Raw genomic sequence first — 20,682 nt, forward strand, 5'->3', positions numbered from 1 at the left:
ATCATCAAAATTAAACGAAATAAACATTTGAAATATATGAGTTTGTATGTAATGTATGAATATAATATACAAGTTTCACTTTTTAAATGGAATTACTGAAATCAATCTACTTTTTCATGATATTCTAATTTTATGACCAGCACCTGTAGAACAAACTGCGCTTGAATAAAGCTTTTTGGCATAAAGGATGAAGCTTTTTTTTTTTGTTGTTGTTTTTTCTCAGTTGTATATTAAACAAAATAAGTCTATAGAATTGATAATGTATTTTTTTTAAAAATGTTTACAAATAAATGTTTTCAAAATAAAGAAGCATAATGCAATACAATATTTGCGTATTCTCCATTTTTTATTTTATCGTTTGGTCAGTATCCCTTTTAATAAAAAAGCTTTAACCTCCTACGACCCTGCGTCTACATATGTGTACATCATTTTTCTCATAGACTACATTATAAAAAATAAAAAGATAAATCCTTGTTTTTACACTCATCAGGTCCCAATCAGCCCAAATAACTAAGAGAAGTTAAAAATGCATACCATGCTTTAGTTCGGGTCGTAGGAGGTTAAAGCTAGACCAGAGACGCTTTTTTGTTTTGTCTCAATGTGCTAAGGTGGCATAGGCAGCTAAAGACAACCCACCAATGTTAACTGCTCAGTAGGTAAGTGTGGTAGTCATAGAGCTGAGTTGTGCTCTGCAGCTTCCTTTGCGTAAGCACACATTGTCGCAAGACTTGGCCAACTCAGGCGGTTCATCTGCGATCGACTGATAGCACCTTAACAAGTGGCTCTTAGCTGCAGCCATGTATGATACTTTTTTTCAGTATATTAAAGTAACGCTGAAAATTGTTCCATTTCCACAGGAACAGGCTTTGCTACATGTAGCATCAAGGAGAGCGCAGCAGACAGCGACGCTGACCTTGATGTGGACGGAGACGACACCTTGGAGTACGGCAAAGCCCAATACACTGAAGCCGATATCATCCCCTGCTCCGGTGCTGGCGAGGACCAAGGAGAGGCCAGGGAGAGAGAGGCACTACGAGGAGCTGTGCTCAAGTATGAAGGCTTATCCGCTCCAGCAGGACACTAGCTTCACTATTATACAGTTTGCAGCATGGAAAGCGCCTCAGAGACGCCACTCATGTTGACTGTTGTGTTTCCGTGTTGTAGTGGTGGGATGCCTTCTAACAGAATAACGCCTGAATTCTCCAAATGGGCCAGTGATGGTGAGTTCGATCAAACAGATACGCATTCGCAAATGATTCCACTTGATATCATGTAAAGGACAGAGAGAATTGGTTTGTAAAGGCCAAAAATGTCTTGTTTGTGTTTGGTGTGTGTGGTGAGCAACGAAGAGATTAACGTTAACCACATTACCTGTCTGCGTGTTAACAGAGATGCCTTCTACAAGCAACGGAGAGAGCAGCAAGACAGACCCAAGCACTCCTTCATCTTCTTCCTCTTCCTCCTGCGCCCCACGCACCTGTAAAAACAGCGAGATTGAAAAGTAGGTTGCACAGAAGCGGTCTAACTACAAGCAGTGACACTTTTTCCTCTTTCTCTCTCGGTCTCTCCTTCTTGCTGCAGTTCTGTAATTTTCTAATAACTTTATTGGTTGCCTCTGCTAAGTAAAAATGTGCCATGCATGAAAACAAACAATGATAACAGATTGAAATGAATATGTGTCAATATTAAATATCAGCAGAAAAGACAACGGAAGAATAGGATGAGCAGCTTGAAGTGCACTGTCAGTTAGTAGCCTGAAGAAATGATCATCTGCGTGTTGTGTGGTGTGTCTGTGTGTGTTTGCATCTGAGAGAAGAAATACAGGCTGTGCAGATGTGCTTCCGTTGTGTCAGCCATGCAATAGTTTTTAGTCAATTTCTGTGTTTTAAACAAATTGTTTGACCGTTGATTATGTGGCGAGACACCAGTTGCTTCATAGGTGACTGAAATCATCTGTTTTTTTCTAATTTAGTCGGTGGACTAAGCGCTCAAAAATCATTTGCTCAAAATATTTGTCTCTGGTCTGTGAACGCACCATTGCTAAACATTTAATTTGTGGTAGCAAACTCCAGCTGGGTTTGTGTGTCACTGTGTAGCAGATGGTTTGTTAATTAACTCCATCTGTAAAGTCAATCACTGAATCTGTTTGGGAACGCATATGTCATTCCTGTAATGTCTCAGATTGTATCTATCCCCTTAGACAAACTTTAACTGGTCAGATTAAAGCGAGGCCTCAATTGGAGCAGGAATGACTAAATGTCATCCCATCATGACAGTCTGAACTTTTGTTCAGACTGGGAGTCTTTTAAGATCATCTCGCAAATCAAATGTAAAGTAGGCAGACTTGCAGTGTTAAAGATTTCAGAAGGCGAGATTAGAAATGGAGGCTGTTAAGGTGAGAAGATGTCTGTGTAGAACACGGACTGGACATAATAAAAGTGAAGAATGGTCAAAAGTTGGAAACTAAAAACAAGGAGAAAGGACAACCAGTCAAGGCGTCACATTCAGTTATATATCACAATACTTGAGGTGATCCCAGTTCAATGTTTCTGTTTCAGGTTGTTCATTTAAAAGTTCTGTTTCCCTTTTTTATTTTGAAATTTGTCTCAGTCGGGCTTTTATTTTGGCAGACGTGTTAGTGAGTGTTGCAACACGATGTTCTAGTGGAGGCTTTAGCAGGCACCTGGAGCAGAACACGCTTTAATCTAAGTATCCATTTAAAGGAAGCCAACTAGATGCTGAATGATTGCATTGGAACAAGCCGTCAGCTGCCTGGCTGAAACAATTCCCTGCCTCACTCCTCTCTGCTCGCTATAAATGCACGTATTTGTGGAGCTTCTGTGCCCCTCCATTCTCAAATGAAAATGAGATTTGTCTCCTTTTGTTACATTGATACATTGTACATTTGTGTGTGTGTGTGTGTGTGTGTGTGTTCGTGCGTGTGTGTGGGGCTTTCCATAGGGTAGCGTTAGTGAAATCTCTCTCTGTCTCTGATCCCAGATGGGTAATGATCTGGTCGCCTCCCAGGGCGTCCTCGTTCCCCTGCTCATTCCCCTGCAAGATAAATGAGTTCTCTTTTTCTCACACACACACACACACACACACATACATATACGCATACAGCGCCTGAGACGCTCTTTCCCCTTCAAGATAAATGGCCCCTCCAATGCCGCCAATGCGATTGCTGCCAAATTTGGTGCTCCAGCTGGAACAATGCGAAGTGATTTCCATGTGGTTTCTGCAAATAATTGAATCTGTCCTCAATTTGGAGGTGATGAAGCTAGATTTCTTCCCCCTCACACACACACACACACACTCACCTCCCCCTTTACATACACACACTTGCTCAGTCCTTGTCGCTGTCTTTTCTTCTGCCGTTCTTTGCTTTATTGTGCGATGGCTGCGGAGCATTTTGCTGTCCTTTTCCTTTTCCTTTCTGTCCCTCGGCTCGTGTTTGTCACTCGTCCTCTGTCTCAGTTCTTTTCAGGCACCCCCAACCCCCTCAACTTTCGCCTCGTGAGATCAGCGCACGCACGCACACACACACACACACATAATCGGGCAGAGGCAGGGGAAATCAATAGTGACTTAAATGTTTTATCATGGTGTGTCAGAGTAGTTAAGGCCTCAGTTAACAGGGTGCAGCACAGAACGATGCTCTAAAGGGATTTACAGCTGCTGTTTGTCGCAGCACATACTCAAGAGGACGATATCCCCATCTTTAGAACAAAATATTTGCCGGAATAAGTTTTGGAATTAATTAGTAGTTAATTTCATCAGTTGTGTGTTCCTGTGCTGGGGGAGAAAAAAAAATGAATGAGGCCAAAATGTAGATGGACAGCAGATGAAGACACAATGCTGATTGAGATGGATGGTAGAGATTCCCAGCTGCACACACCCACACTAATGAAATGAGAAATAGCCCTGCAGACGTTGGGAGCAGAGCGCTAAATAGAGGAGAAGCAGAGCCATCTATCTGTCCCTGCCGGACTTTCTTGCTTGCTTGTCGCACCAGGAATGACTTCGGATGGAAATGTATTTCAATTTCACTCCGTCTGACTCGCAGCACATGTGCACGCTGTGAACAGGGTTCTTTTGGGACAGTAGCAGAGTTGAAGCGGACGAAATGTTTTGAAAAGTTTTAGAAATTTTATGTCAGCCTTTAAGTTCAAAGTTCACAAATTCTTCCGCTCTGGACCAGAAACTTATTCAGGTGTAGTCAGAAAGGCTCACACTCGAGCGCAAACATAAAGCAGATACGATCATTTCATAATACTAAACAGCACACATTTACACCGCTGAACAGACTAGAAAATAAAATGAACAAAAAACAATGTTTATACATCGGTTGTAAACTTAACAATATTGGTTGCAAATTTTGTACTGCAATTTATGTTAGTAAGAGTTTCTCAGCTCTAAGGCTAAGGGGTCTTACTTTGTTTATTTTTCTTACTTCAGTTTGTTGGAATGGTTAATATGCCCAACATCCAACCAGTGAAATCCTAATTTTTGGTTCTCACTTGGTCACCTTTTGTATTTCCAAACAAAATGGCTACAGATTGGAGACGCAATTATCTGTTTAAAAAAATCCATAATAGTATGGATAAAAAGAGAACATGGAGCTTTTGCGGTCTCTATGCTAAAGAGTGTTTATTAGAGGAAGAAGCTTCTTTGTAATTTATTTGGATGTCATATTTTCTGTTCAAAAAGACATTACATCATGCAGATTTAGAATTAATTTGCAAAAAAGCAATTTCTAAAAATAAATACAGCAATCATTTAATTTTCACATACTGGTTCCAAAACCCAAAACTGTCCTGTTTTCTGCCCTCTCTACATTTCTACTTCCAGAGCTTGTTGGTAGAAAACGCCAACAGACAGATAGTGAGTTAAAGATTTCTGCTGTTAAGAAAAGTCACAATCTTATAAAAACAGTGCCGTTTGTGGTCAGTTCTGTCTGAAACCAGAAATTACCTAAATTATTTCTCTTCAAACACACGTCACCAGACCTTAATTTATATTGGCAATAAGAATAAAACCTAAAGCTGAGTGAACTTTTTCTAAATCTCTTAGCTTGTGTGCTCGTCTTCACACCTCCTATTGCTTTACTTTAGAGTTTTCCTCCTGTGGAACTTTCTGATTGAGTTTTATTCTATCTGTAATATTGTCTTTTCATTGCTTAGCCTTGTTAAATTGGGACATTTTCTAGATGTGTTTATCAGTTGAGTTTAACGTGCTTAAAGATATAAAAAATAGCATGTTGGCTGGGAAAAGTAAAGAAGAACCAGTATTTTTTTTGTCTTGTTGCTTTATATTGTTTTAGACAAGGAAGGAGATTCTTTTGCTGAGTTTTGTCGGTGACCGAGCCACAATTATTCATTCTGTTCAAAAAGGAGACTGCGTTGTTTGAAGGACAATATTGCTCACGCCTGCTTTATAAGCTAACAGGCTAATCAAGACTAAATGGATTTTTACAAGCTCAGCACTAATAAGAGGAGAGGGTAAAGCGGTTTATAGGGCATGGCGGTGGCAAGTCAGGCTAGCTCTTTATAGACATGGGATGATGGTGGAGTTACAGGGGGAGCTGAGATCAAGGAGAGGAGGCATATTCATCACCATTAAACTTTAATTGTGTCCTGAAATGGTTAATAACCGAAAGGAAACTGTAAGCCAGGGGTTGTCAAAACTTTATATTCGAAAGTCCAAATTGGGTTTCTGGGAAAGGTTAAAGGTCCGGAAGAACCAGCGATAAGTAAATCCTTTTTATTGAATTTGCTTAAAAAGAAAATTGCACGGTTTGCCTACAACTGCTTCCCTAACTTTTGTTAAGTTTAAAACAAAATGACTTAAACTTGGTCAACTTAATTACTTTTCATGCCTGTTTGTTTTTACACATATTAAATACACACTTCCAGCATCCCAATGACTGAGGTTTTAGATGCCCTGAGTCAGTTAAAATACATCTGTGAAGTTGGAGCTTTCATTGCTGTTACTGCAGCCTACCAATGTACATTCACCATTAAAAAAAAATTCAAAATCTACCTTTTACAACTAATTATCCGATGCCAGTATCAGGGAAAAAATAATTTTGGAAGAGTCTTTAATCAAGCTGAGGATGTTCTTTTTCTGTATTTTATCATTAATGTGGACACTCTCGCCACCTAGTGTTCTAGGGTGGGAATTTTAGAATTTTGTTAGAATAATATGGATGGAAATGTTTATATAAACATATAAAAAATTGTGCCTATTTCACGTAAAAAATACTGGATCTTTGAAGAAAATTGAGACAAAAGTCAGTTCTTGTTTTCTTTCCTCTATAACTGTTCACCAAAGCTGTTTGAAGATGTTTTCAACTCGGCCGTATTTTAGGCCACACACACACACATACACACAGCCACTTATTGCTCTGTTTTACTCCCTCCTTTCTCTCTGCTTGTCCTTCCTCAGCCAGATCGATACTATAGATCAGCAAGCTATCCGGCTGCAAAATGACCACATCACCATAAATACACACACACACACACACACTACTGTTACATCTTACCAGTGAATGAAAAATTGTCTGTAATAAACATCAGTTGGCTTGTGTGTGGTCTCATCTCCCTCCACCGAATTATCATCAACATTGTGGTCTGTACATCGTCTGTATTGATTTAGTTATGGCTGCTTCATATGCTGTTGAACATTGTTAAATGCACATTTTCAGTTACCATGCTACACATTAGTCAGAGGCTGCTTGAAAGCCGGAGAAAGGTATACTGAATGGAATGCAAGACAGCTGGATGAGTGAGAGTCTAAATATGATGTTGAGGAAAATGCGGAGGCAGGGAAATTATTGGCGTACGTATGGATAAATGGAAACCATGCGATGAAAAAGAATGTTGGTCAGAAAACACAGGTTGAAGTTTAAAGTTAAAGCATTTATTTTTTTTTAAACTGATCCAGACAAACATTTTCCACTAATAACACTGTTGCTGTGTGTCAACGTTGTGGGTCAACTGGTGAAGATGAACATCCCATTGATATTTACATTGATTCATTTCTCATTGATTGTATTGATATATGTCAATTTTTTTTTGACAACCTTACCACCTACAGCCTCAGAAAGGCAAAGTCAAACATGTGAAGATTAATTATCTCTGCATTAGAATTGAGCAATACAAAGTTAGGACAAGATAACCTATATTCATCTCCAGAGTAGAGATGTAGGGAAAGTCATGTTACCATGGTAATACATGCAGAGCCCCATTTTCTGATTGAGGAAATGTAAATTGAACAACAGGTTTTTCTAGTTATGAGGCAAAAAGCCTTTAAAATAGACTAATATAAAGAACAAAGATAGGTTTATGTGATATTAATAATAGCTTGAGTGCAACTTCAATGTTTTATTTTGGCTAAGGACTGACTTTTTTCTACAACCTAAGAATAAAAGCAATTCTCTCTCCTTTGTTCAAGGGTGACTGAAGAAGAATCAACAGCAACCACTATGGAGGCTCTGAAGGCCCGAATCAGGGAGCTAGAGAAGCAGATTCTGCGAGGGGACCGATACAAATGTCTCATCTGCATGGTGAGTATAACTTTCTGTGAAAAGTGTTTGTTTGGGTTCAATAAATCCGTCCATCCATACATCCATCTTCTACCGCTTATCCATGGTTGGGTTGCGAGGGCAACAAGTCCAGGAGGGAAATCCAGACATCCCAGCGACACTCTTCAGCTCCTCCTGGGGGATCCCAAGGCATTCTTAGTCCAGAGAGGATATATAATCTCTCCAGCGATTTCTGGGTCTCCCCTGGGGTCTCCTCCATGTGGGACATGCCGAGAAAATCTCTAAAGAGAAGCGTTCAGGAGGCATCCTAATCAAATGCCAACCCACCTCAGCTGACTCCTTGATACGGAAGAGCAGTAGCTCCAATCAGAGCTCCCCCTGGATGATGGAACTCTTCACCATATCTCTAAGGCTGAGCCCAGCCACTGCACAAAAGAAGTTATTTTCAGCTTGTATTTGGGATCTTGTTCTTTCAGTCATGATCCACAAGTGAGGATTGGCACGTTTGACTTAACTCTTTCTTTACCAGGACAGACCGAAGAGACGCCCTCATTTTCTGAGGACTCCTAAATACTTGAATTCCTTCCCTTGAGGCAGAGACTCATCCTTGACCCGGAGGGACCATTCCGCCTTTCTCTGGTTAAGAACCATATCCTCAGACTTTGAAGAGCTGACTCTTATCCCAGCCACTTCACACTTGGCTGCAAACTGCCCCAGTGCACGCTGAAGGTCATGAAGGCTGAAGATTTGCTCCACTGTTTCACTACCAGGACAAAAGCCACACTGTTCCACCTGAATCTGAGGTTTGACAATCCATCGGAGCCTTCCTTCCAACACCCTGAAGGAAACTTTCCCAGGGAGGCCGAGAAGTGTGATCTCTCGATAGTTGAAACATACTCTGCAGTCCAACGTTTTGAAAACGAGAACTACAGCCCTGGTTTGCCACTCCGCAGGTGTTGTCCCAGTCCTCCATGCAACATTGAAGAGATGAGGCTTCAGTACAGGGTTTCATAAACTTTGTTTTATCATGAACATATGGAGCCATGGTTTAAAAAATGTTTACAGCAACATTTTGTGTGTATCCCACAACATGTTAGAAACTGGGTCTGCATACATGTGCATGTTGGACATATGGGCATCTCACAATCTTAGCTTTTAATTTTCGAAGTGCTTGTGCTGCTTTTGTGATGTGGTGGCTGTTGCTCTTGCATGGCTTTGCAAATTCTGCTGGTATATATGTGTTCTGCTGCATAATTCATGGCTTGAACCTACCACCTGATTGAAACTAAGGACTTCATATGTGGATGAACGCACAATAAAACTATACTTCTCTTTATGGCTCTGGGGCGCATGGTGCCAGTCATATTGGAGCAAAATTGTTTAAAGTATTGTGTTAAGTAAAAAAGAAGTTTAGGCTTCGCAGATTTTATTGCTGATTGTTTGGAATCAGGGCTTAATAAGATATGCCTCATGCCTTTGAAAGTATTCAGAAACTCCAGGATTTTTTTTTAAACAGTTTATTTGGAAATGCAAAAAACATTCAATACTGGAAGACAGGATTATTAATATTATTAATACTTTTCCTAACATGTCTGCCCTCTTTTTGAGAAGGCAAAATAAGGGCAGCCATGATTGCTAAAATTTCGCAAAGATTTGAATACCACCAGCTCTCTTGAGATGGTCAATTTTTCACAATAAATGTTGCAAACGCCACTGGTCTTTGAAAATCTTGTGCCGTTAGCCTGGCAGGTAATAGGGCAGATATGGGAGGGTCCAATTTAAAAGCGGGCAAAGAGTTTTGTGTTGTTGACAGCCAAGTTGGAGGCGCTAAGCGCACTTTGCGATAGCTTTGTGACTTAGTTGGACGCACAGAATCAAAATGGCGTCCGCATAATTCGTGCAAAGAGTTCGTAAATCTGAGCTTCTGTTTTACACGGGTGATCGTAAAACCTTTTGCAAAGATGGAGAGTAGACAGTGACCCTGAGAAAAACCAACTTAGTTCACTATGTGTTGACCTTTTATATTATTCCCAATGCCATGTATAATTAATTCTGTTGCTTTTCAGTTCAAGTATAAACTCTTTTTTTTTTTTTGCTTAAAGCAAAAAGCTTCTTCCACAACTGAAAGAATCCCCTATCAGTGCTCGTGTTCCCTCCTTCATGTCATCCTGTCATTCTTCAAGCTTGTGGTCAGCGCAGCATTGGCATTCTCTGTGTGTGTGTAAAGCAGGTAATTACCAGCGCCTGCTCTTCCTAAAGGTCGCCTGGTGCCCGAGGTGACGCGGAGGGCAAGGCACAGCGATCAATCACTCAGTGCCTCTTGGACACGCGGCTCTTGTCCGCTCATCTGTCACTGTCCTTTATCTCTCACACACACACACACACACACACCGGGGCACTCAGAGGGACGCAGATATGTGTACACACTCGGACGTCTTCTGTCTGATCTGTCCGTCTTGAAGTTGTCTCGCTGCTCCAGCCCTGTCACACTGTCTGATCTAAAAGTCATCAGGTTTTCCTCACACTTGTTGGCAGAAAGAAGAGCAGAGATGCAGATCCGTGCAAAAACTCTTCGAACAGAGATAAACTGATGAGCAGCAGCACTGCTGTCAAGTTCAGACAGATATTTTCTGAATGACTTTTGTTTTTAATGGTACTTCTTAAATTATTATACACTACTAAAACACAAATGATAAAAAACTAAAACTTGAGCTGCGGAGCTCTTTTTCTTTCCCGTACCTGTGTGTTACTGAGTGTTTTCTGTGCACTACTACCACCATCTGCAGGTCGTTTTAGAAAAGCACTTCAGATTTAATGTGGTAAGATTTCTACAAGTGTTGTTTTTTTTAATGTAGAACAGTATTTTAACAAACAAATTTGGATTTAAATGAGAAACCTTATCAATAAATTACATGTAATCAGTGTAAAAACAACAATTTTAGAATACTATCTAGATTTGCTCAAATTCTGAAAGTGGTGATGTAACTTCAGCAAATTCAGTATTGGGAAGTTTAAAGCTCACTTTTAATTTGGTAAATCTGACAGGTTTAGGACAACCAGTGCGGTAATGCGTATGATTTAAACTGAAGCTACAGAAGCCAGTTTATTCCACTCAGGCTTTAACTTCAGCCACAGAGTTGAACACATTTATTAAACTTGTGTAGATTTTGTTTTAAAATAGTGGTTGTTCTAGGTGATAGGGACATACATAAATCAATAGACGTCTTCTATATTTTTCCTCACACTGCTCGTCTCAAAGATGGCTTACGAGAGCAACAGTTAATGTTTATAAACTCACTTCAGCAAAACTCTTGTCTGCTCAACTCGCTCGTTTAAAAGCAGCTCTACGTCTTTAGGGACGTCAGCCAAGATTAGCGTTTTATGAAGCCAGTTAAAAACTTCATTCTTCTCCTTCTGAGTGGAAATTATTCTTCATGCTTTGATTTAACCAAGTCATTCCCCATCATATCAGAGTCAGAACAAAATGGTCTCATTCTTTTGATGCTATCGATTATGTAGCGGTCACCGTTGGACACCCCGACATCTGTTTGTGTGGCCCCGTGTGTGTTTGTCCACATGCGTGTTTTGTCGCACTTCGGTGTTCGCGATCGGTACGGCTCTATGATTAGCTGCCACCTTTCACCCCCTCCCTCTCCTCTCCCACCCTCACCTTCCCTCCTTCCGCAGAGAAAGCCTGCTATCCAGTCAGGTGCGGAGATCAGGAGCATAGGGGTGTGGCCGGGGGCCCGGCCACTGGCCAAAGAGGTCGGAGAGAGGCAACCTAAGTCCCTCCCCCTCGGCCTGTACTGCCTGTACAGGGGCCTTGTGATTGGTGGCTACGGCAGCAGCATAAAGAGGCTCCTCCCTCAGCCCCTACGGAGGGTAAGGCACTCCCTCCCTCCCGTCTTCCGCTTGTCTCCGTCCCCTTATCACCCCCATTCTTCAGTTATATATCTTTGTTCTTGTCGAAAGGCAAAGAAAAGTGCGCTCTATCACGGCTTTGTACCGCATCCTCTCCCCCCCGTGCCTGCCTGCTTCCATTTTTAAGTCGTTGCCTGCCTGGTGTCGTGTCAGTGTGTGTGACCTGCAGGTTGCCGGTTCAGTGGCCCCCCATTGTGCTGCCTTGCTCAGTGGTTTTTACCTTTTCTGGCTGTGTTGTTCCATGGATAGTGGTCTGATGTTGTTGGTTGGTCAGGAAACATACAGTCTTGATTGTTTATTAGCGGCTTGGATGCAAACTCGGTCTAATTTCTCTCCGTTTTCTCTCTTTAGGACTCCTACACGATGCCGCTCACCTCTATCCAGTGTTGGCATGTCCATTGTGAAGAGTGCTGGCTCAGGACTCTGGTACGCCTAAACGTACACACACACACACACACACACATGCTCCGACTGCTCTTTTCTGCAGGGCAGCTCTTCATGATACGCAGTTATTGCAGCCTCATTTCATAGTCAGTGAGTTTCTCTCTGCTCTCATGCCCAACAGGGAGAAACTAAAATGGAATATTTCCCAAATGACCTGTTCTCTTATTGCACACACAATCCAGGCAAGGCAAACACTTTTAGTCTCAGTAGGGGAAGAGCTTAGATGGAATGGTCCCCAAAAGGCTTGTTAACATGTTGGAATAAAGTAGTCAACTCTAACCTCCAATGTTTTCCACACAGAGCCTCGGGTCTGCATGCACACACCTCTGTAATTTTGTTGGTTATTAGTTAGTCTAATATATTCAGTTGAGTGTAATTATCTGGTACTAATGTGGTAAATGGAGCGTAAAAGGCAACAGTGTTTCTTAAGCTGGGAGGATAAACAGTCTTCTCATTATCCCTCTTCCTTGTTTCTTTGTTATTATCTCCTCTCATCATAAATTCCTCCCTGCTGTCAATTTTCTTGTCTCACCTCACTTTAGGTTCCTGCTTTCACATTCTGGTACACTTTATCCCTTAAGCCTCGCTGGCGTATCAGAGGGCCAGTTTTTTATCGAGACACAGTATCCAGCGCTTACCCAGAAGTGAAAGTACACAATGCAGCGCAGGTGTTTGATTGCACATCAGCATATAAACACAGAAAAATGCAGGAACAACAGCTAGGCACGAGTCAAAATTAGTTTCACCCACTTAAGTTTGAACGAAAGAAAATAACTTCAGTGACGTACAGTATGAAAATACAGCCACACAAAAGAGTTTATTTAATCAAATTGTTTACAATCCAATTCCGTTTAAAACATATTCAGATTTAAACCCAGTAACATACGGCCTATTCACTCCATTGCAATCCCCCATCCTGAGGAAGAAACTTCCAGCAGAGCCAGGCTCAGGATGGGCGGCCATCGACTGGCTGGGAGGGGGTGGTTAGAGGATTTCTTTGCGCCCAGTTTTATGATTGGTTACTTTAGATTCTCTTCATTTGGACCAGAGAGGGCGATGTCCAGAGTTAATTACCTGAGTAGTAATTAAAATCAGTCCAGAGTTTAACAAGCTTTTTTTACGTTCTTCAAACTTTTTATGAAGCATCATCATGAATTTGTCCAGCACCTGATTTGCACAACTGAGGTTTTGTGGAGCTGCCATCAGCAGTCAGTAACTCACCTGCAGTAGATGGTAAACTGAAAAAATCTCTGTTTGAAGAAATGGAGAAAAGTCTTGTTGCAAATAAAAAGTGGAATGACAAAATGACAGCAGATTGCAGTAATTTGAGGTGCATAGTGTCAACAGTTGCATTAGTTTCAGTTGATGTATAATAATGACTGGGAATAAAAGGATTTTAGTTTAAGACTGATGCTGATTCCTGAAAAAACTTCACTTGAGAACACAGAAAACAGCAGTCTGAGCATGTTTTATAAGTAAGTTAAACTGCAATTCAGTATTTAAAAGGATTTTTTTTTTTTTTTGGTTTCCATCTGCTGTGTACTTGTAGTGCTGGTGTGTGTGTGTCTGTGTGTGTGTGTGCACGGACGTGCATGCTGCCAACACAGCTTTAATGTATGCAGCATTAAACTCGTAGCCTGCAGAAAGCTATAAAACTGGGAGGGCCAAGTTGATCAAAGTAAATGCTGAGGAATCTAGTAAACACCAACCCCCTCACCCACCCACACCTCCTGCCTTCTTACCGCTGTAACGAGGCCGGCAGCTGGAGCGCAGCATGCCAGGCGCACACCTGTGCATGCTTACAGAGGTGCTAAACACTGACAGGCACGCAGGCAAATCAGGAACACGCTCCCGTTTATTCGTTTAGGAATGAAACGTGTCACGTGTTGTGTTTTTGGTGACAGAGGTGGGCCTTGCCATTTAAGGATGGCTCTAAGACTTTGAGGTCTTCATCGGGCTTTTTCTCTCCGGATCCAAATCCAGTGGGATCAAGCACCATCAACAGAGACCCCACCTTGTCACCCAGAAGACCCAGAAAACCTATTGCTAATTTTCCATTTTCAAACAAAAAACTGATTTTTCCTGTTAATGTTAACAGGCTCATCTTTTGTCATAAAAACACTAACATTTTATGTCTAATCGATGCAAATTGTAATATGTTTTAAACAGAAACATCAGACAAAACTTAAGCATGAACACAAGAAGACAAATACATTTACCAAAACTGTTTTCATGCATTTATGTCGTCGTTGATTCTGATCGGTTTACCAAAGTAGTATACAGGGAGGTCGCCTTTTTTTTTTAATATAGTGTTGCAACATTTAAAAAGAACACCAGTTTGTATGTTTTTCACTCCTGGTTATTTCCAGATGTGCTACATTTATGAACTTTCAGTTGTGGCTGGTTAATTTTGGCCGCCGCCAGCACAGAACCAACAGGCTGGTAGGAAGGTGGCACGGGTTGAGACCACCTAGTCAGAATCTCAGAACGCCGTTAGCCCTGCGTAGCGTATTATCACCTGCTGCTTTTACTGCCGATGGCACGCCATCAAAGCAGCCCAGAGAGAAGAGGCGCGCTGCTGCAGACAGGCAGAGTTAAACTCACAGAGGAAATTAGTGAGTCGCCACAAGTTTCGTTCCATTTGTTCAGCACTGTCACCATATTAGGAAGCTTTTTCACACGTTGCTAGCATTTTTACATCAACTTGCGATTGTAGCCTCGCATGATAACGTGGCAGACTTTCTTAAACGTTCATTGCTCTTCCTTTTTTAATTTTTTCCAGATATTTAGCCACAGATTGTTTTCTAACAGCTGTCCGTTCGTCCATCACAGGGGAACAAGAAGCTATGCCCGCAGTGCAACACCATCACCTCGCCTGGAGACCTGAGGCGTGTCTACTTGTAAAGAGCACAACCCCTCCCCTGCCTCTCTTCATCTTTCCAGTCCATCCCTCCATCGTGGGTTTCCATCTTTTCCCCGTCGTCGTTTGGTTTTCTCCCCCCCCCACCCCACCCCACCCTCCCTCGCGTGGACCGGGTCGGCCGCTCCGAAGCCTCCACGAGAGCAGTCGCGAACAAGACGGCTGTCTCTGAGACACCGCTGGCTCCACGAGGAGGTAGAGACTCGCATGAACTCGAAGTGACTCTCGTGCCGACTGCCTGGTCGTCCACTGACGTAAAAAAAATTAAAAAATTGAAAATACGGAGATCTGCAATTCCTCATGGTTCCAACATTTGTTCCACCATGATGCTGATGTCCAAAGAAGGACTTTTAGACAGTGGAGAGCCTGAAACCCCGGCTAAGTCCTGCTGACACCTTCATGCTTCATGATGCTGGAGATGGACCTGAAAGGAACTTCTTATTACAAAACTGAGACCCCCCCCCCTGCGCCCCTTTTTATTTTCTCTCCCGCTTCTTTAACATTTCATCGATGCTGGACAGCAGGATCTACAATAAGGACCTTACGGAAACATTTACTTACTTTCTTTATATTTTTAATTTTTTTTTTTTTTTCTGTTGTGGAAAGAAAACTTTGTCCTTCCAGAACTTTTCCTTGAGGGTGTTTAAAAAAAAAAAAAAAACAGGAACCGGTCCATTAAAATTAAGCTTTCAACCAAACTGAGAACAACCTCTGAAACTTTTGAAAAAGAAGTTTGACGCTCTGTCTCCTCCACTTCTCACTTCCCGCCCCCCACCTTTCTCTCTTTTTGTGGTGTTCTAGTGAAGTAAACCAAATTTTCTACCCCTCTTAAGATGCAGTGCAAGCACATGTAATATAGTTCTATGTGTGTTTACAATGTTGGGTGTAAATGACCGAGTTCAAGCTAAAACACACACACACACACTCACACACACACACATTACATCGAAGTATACATTCAAGTTCTTTGTTAGGTCGAACGTCAGTTTGGGATCAACGTAGGGGGGGAAAAAATGGCGGAAAATAAAGAGCCTTCAGTATTTTTTTTTTTTAAAGGAAAACAAAAAAAGACCTGTTGAAGTTTTATTTGACTGTACAGGAATTAAAGAAAATACGAACCTATTCAAGACTAGATGGTTAAGATTTTGGTGGTGTCATTTTTTTTTTTTTTTTTAATTTTCTGCAGGGTATCCTGGAGAACTGTGGGTCAGAACATGAAAATAAGAACAGATGTTAGTTTTATTGAATGGAGAGCTTCCCTTTGCCTCAAGATTTCCTGAAACTTAAGCCGAACAGTGAAAATGTTTTTTTTGTTTTTTTGGGTTAAAATATTATCCAGCTGCACTTCTTCTTCTTTTAACCACCATTTCTTCCTCTCACCTTGGATAACAACATGTTCAGATCATAGTTTATAGACCCTTTTAGTTTTTAACCCCTTCACAAGTCTCAGACTTTCAGTTTTTGTTTCTTCCCACTGTTCTCATACTGCTATGCTGCAAAAGGTCTCCAAAGGGCAGGTTCTTCTTAAACTCTACTAGATGAGTGAAGGTTCTTTAAAAGAAAGATGCCCAAGGCTGAACTGGCAACCTCCACAATCTACAGCATCCCCCCACCCCCAGCAGCAGCAGCATCAGCAGCCAAGGTGGTGATGTGCTTTGTGTTTGTAAAACTATGTAATCTGTGATGTCTGTATTGTTGTAAGAAATATTGAGAGAGGAAAAAAAAACAAAAAAAAAACGGAAAAATAAAACTTCTCAAATATTATGAGTGGTCCCGTTCACAACCTGGGTGGTGCGGAAAAAATAAATAAATAAAATAAAGTGAAGACACAAAGTGAGGGGGGGGGGTTTCATTGTCTCCACTGACAGAAGGTGGCAAACATTGCCTTATTGCAGAGACGCCGTTCACGTGTCGTTTTTAATGTGCAGAATTCACCCCCTCCGAAGGGTTCCCGTCTTTTGGAGCTGGATGTTAGCCAGTCGATGCGTTAAGTCACCTAAAGCTGCAACTTTAAAAGCTCGCAGAATGACACTTTTGACCCCCTTCAGCAGCAGGACGGGCAACAAAAGTCCTTTGTCGTCACCGCTGATGAACCGCTGCTTCAGCATTTTATCTCTTTGGTTACAGCCCATTATGGAGTCACCCGGTTGCCTAAATACTGGGTTTAAAAAGCGGGACATGATGCCACTGTTGCATTCACTTTAATCCTCCATCCAAGTTGGTTGAAAAATCTGCTCCAAATATGAAAAACCTGCAGAAGAGATTTGTGTCAGTCCTAATTTTCTGTATTGTACATTTATGGTAATGGTACATGTCTTTGCCATTTGTAAACTACAATTGACATGAATTAAATAACTGTAAATTGCAATTTCTCCCCATGGCATTTCTTCGAAGAATTCCCTTCGTCGCGACCCACTCGTGCTTCTGAAGCTGGATCGGATGTTTGCTGCTTTCATATTTATGACATCATGGGTTATTTCAGGTGGATCCTCAAAGTCTGTGGATTCTGACGTTTTCATCCATCTTCCACTTTTATATCTGGTTACATTCTGCTCATAAAAAAAAGTCATTTTCCAAAAGCTGCTTTTTCTGAAACACCTGTTTTACCAGAGTTAATTGCAGAAGAAATTAATATATTTAACAGAGATATTTCTTCTCAGTTACTGTCAGAGGAGTGGTAGTTCAGAGTTCTACCACAAATGGGTTAATGTGTGATTTTTAGGTCAAACATCTTTCCCACGCCTTAGGCTAAATCTTTATTTTGTGCTTTTCACCAAGTTGTTTTATACTCTCTTTGACTTTCAACACTTTATTCCCACTTTTACTTATTTTTTTTCACTAAATTCGGGAGAACAAGTAAGTTTACCCCGTTTCAGTTTTTAGGGACAAAATTTACAAAAATGATCTGGTCTTTACCAGGTCGACCTCAAACATCCAACCAAACTCCGACGTGTTGTCATTTCTTAAACGAAACCAGAGCTGAGGCCAGTTTATGATTCAGGAGCCTGTAGGACCACATGTATGACTCCCATCGCTCTCTCGCGTGGTTATGGAGGAATCACGACCCACTCCTCTGTATGACGTCGCTTCAGTTCGTTTGAGGTTTGCATTTCAGTCAAAAACATCAACTCCTAAAGCACAGATGTGCTTTCAGACACTATAACAAACTCTGTTCAAGTCATTTAATTCTTGTAATCTCAAAAACACAACATTACAGTGTATTTAATAAATACATATTGCATGTATTAAACTTTATTTGACTGTCTAGTAATTAAGACAAGGGATGGCAGCTGGCACGTGAAGAAAACGTTGCAGCAGAAGGAAGACGGCGTGGATTAAGTTCATGCATTTGAAGCTAAAGTGGAATGGTCCAACCACAGGACACTACTGCCATCTAGAGGATTTACTTTCCCCCCATAGTACTTCACATAATCCCACTGCTGCTATCTGGCATGTGAAAGCAGATCAGCAGATGGTGTTCTTATCCAAGAAAAACCTGTGTGTGTGTGTCTGCTACTCCTACAATAACACAGAAAACCAGCCCTGCCAAACATCAGAACTCCTTTAGGAGCTGCTTGTTACATTAATTAGCAAAGATTACTGCAGTATAATCCCTCTCTCGACTAGTTGCCGCTCAGATGTGCTTCCAGGCCTTAAACAAAAGCAGTAATTTGCCTCTTCAATTAGCACAAACAAAGACCTGAGTTATGAGTCATGACTTGTTTTTTTTTTGTTTCTGTCCTTGTTTTTGTTCTGTCAGAAGGTAAAATCTCATTTTTGTGTATAACACAGTAAAATATTGTAAATCAAATAAAACATACAAATATTTGTTCTACTCAATTCTACCTTTTGAAATATATGAAACAAATCAGGCACATGAGCAACAAAGCTAAAGCGCTGCATAAAACAGATCTGTATAAATTAAGATGCAAATATGAAAATGTATGAAATACATACTGTAATCCCACCCATCCATGTTCTTTAATTGCTTGGGTCAACAGGGCTGGTACCTGTCTCCAGCAGTCACTGGGGACACTCTGCAAGGGACACAGAGACAAACAGTCATACTCTCAGCTAGGTATAATTTTAGAGTTACCAATGGACCTAACCTGCAGGTTTTTGATCTGTGGGAGGAAACCCCTGTGAGCACCGGGGGAGCATACAAACTCCACCCAGAAAGGCCCAAGGTTGGGAAGCAAACCTGCAACCTTCTTGCTGTGAGGCGACAACTAACCACTGCACCACTGTGCCACTGTAATCCCACTGCATAATATCCATATACAAAAAAAAAAAAAAACATTTTATTGACAGATTTTACGCTTTCAGCCAGAAGTCTCAAATTACTTCATTAGTTTTATCACTGGCTTTGCAGTCGTTGCTGTTAAAGTTTGGATTTATAATAAAAAGAATAAAATAACATCAGCAATTAAGCATCATGTTGGAGATGTTAGAGACTAGAGTTAGTTGTCTGATCTCTGGCTCAGATCCAGGGATCTGGTCTCTCTTGCATGTGAAGGATTCAAAGCATTCTGCCCTCAGAGTTCCAGTGTTAGCTTTGTGACAGGGATGTAACTGCCTTACGAACAAAAACATTTAAATTACTTCAATATCATCCCATAAGAACCAGATCTGTGCAACGGCATGTGTAGTTTAACTGCTTAACAATCTACACTATATCTGCAGTATTTACTGTATTTATGAACAGAATCGCAGTTCGGTCTGTTTGGTGGGATCTAACGTGTGAAGACACACAGTCACTAACCTCCGTACCCGCAAACACACCGATGTCAGACCTACAGGAATGTCCTGTGGAGGTCACTCAGTGTGAGTCCTCATGCCGATGGCGTGGTCATTATTGGCATTTTTTATAAACACTCGCTCACACAGACGAATCAATATGACACCTAATAGTACCTTCCCTGTCCTGTCTCCCATCCAGCACCTCCTGAAGACTCACTCGACGTACAGCATGTACACAGCAGCGCGCATGAAAGGAACCATGGGTACACACATGCACGCGCACAGGTTTTGACACAAACTATTGATTTAATGACTCACACAGGATGGATGAATGAGAAGGTTGTGAACTCGTCTGTTAGCAAAACATCTCATGAACCGCTGGACGGATTTTAATGAAACGATCGAGGAATAATCTTTCGAAAGACTTTAGCAACTGTTTCACCTTTGCAACCAACCAAATTCAAAATGGCCACCGCAGCCAAGTGACCTCAGAAACCACAAAAATGCCTATAATTCAGCCAGTTTTGGAGATATTGTGCTACAATTTGGCATGTTTTCAGCTGAGAGTTATTCACAACATACTCCGAGGGCTACTCGTTGCTCTTGATCTTTGCACAAAACTTTAGCGTTAATTGTTAGAGTCGACCCCGTTTGTCTTTTAGCAAAATGTCTCATGAACAACTGAACAGATTTTAGTGAAATTTTCAGAAAGTAATCACTGAATGTACATCTACAATTTGGAGCAAATTCAAGTCAAGACAGCCGCCACGGCTAATTAAAATTAGCCAGCACAAAAATGGTTATAACTCTGTTTCACCAACACTGAGCTAAAATTTGATGTGGTAGTAGCTGAGAGTACACACACACACATATATATATACACATATATATATATATACACATACACATATATATATACACACATACATATATACACATACATACATATATATATACACATATACATATATACACATACATACATATATATATATATATATATACATACATATATACATATATATACATACATATACATATATACATATACATATATACATATACATACATATATACATATATATATACATATACATATATATATATATAT

General features: G+C 41.0%; 1 protein-coding gene and 1 long non-coding RNA gene across 7 annotated transcripts in view; one reads left to right on the forward strand and one right to left on the reverse strand.

The window, feature by feature from the left end:
* rnf220a (ring finger protein 220a) overlaps positions 1–16,467 on the forward strand; it is a 160,133-nt gene extending 143,666 nt beyond the window's left edge. For 3 of the 6 annotated variants that reach the window (XM_017420854.3, XM_017420853.3, XM_017420857.3), the window contains exons 9-15: positions 858–1,050; positions 1,165–1,220; positions 1,390–1,501; positions 7,456–7,567; positions 11,234–11,428; positions 11,819–11,893; positions 14,744–16,467. In XM_017420854.3, the coding sequence (XP_017276343.1) occupies positions 858–1,050; positions 1,165–1,220; positions 1,390–1,501; positions 7,456–7,567; positions 11,234–11,428; positions 11,819–11,893; positions 14,744–14,815 (815 nt within the window). In that variant the 3' untranslated portion in view covers positions 14,816–16,467. The remainder of the gene's footprint in view (positions 1–857; positions 1,051–1,164; positions 1,221–1,389; positions 1,502–7,455; positions 7,568–11,233; positions 11,429–11,818; positions 11,894–14,743) is intronic. The other 3 variants (XM_017420856.3, XM_017420855.3, XM_025006912.2) reach the window with 1 other exon arrangement.
* Positions 15,989–20,682, reverse strand: part of LOC112450663 — an 8,063-nt gene continuing 3,369 nt past the window's right edge. Inside the window, exons 3-4 of the long non-coding RNA XR_005234564.1 lie at positions 18,789–18,868; positions 15,989–17,082 (exon numbers count right to left, since the gene is read on the reverse strand). This is a non-coding gene — a long non-coding RNA (uncharacterized LOC112450663). The remainder of the gene's footprint in view (positions 17,083–18,788; positions 18,869–20,682) is intronic.

The sequence above is a fragment of the Kryptolebias marmoratus genome, linkage group LG20, assembly GCF_001649575.2.
Source record: "Kryptolebias marmoratus isolate JLee-2015 linkage group LG20, ASM164957v2, whole genome shotgun sequence".
NCBI lineage: Eukaryota > Metazoa > Chordata > Actinopteri > Cyprinodontiformes > Rivulidae > Kryptolebias > Kryptolebias marmoratus.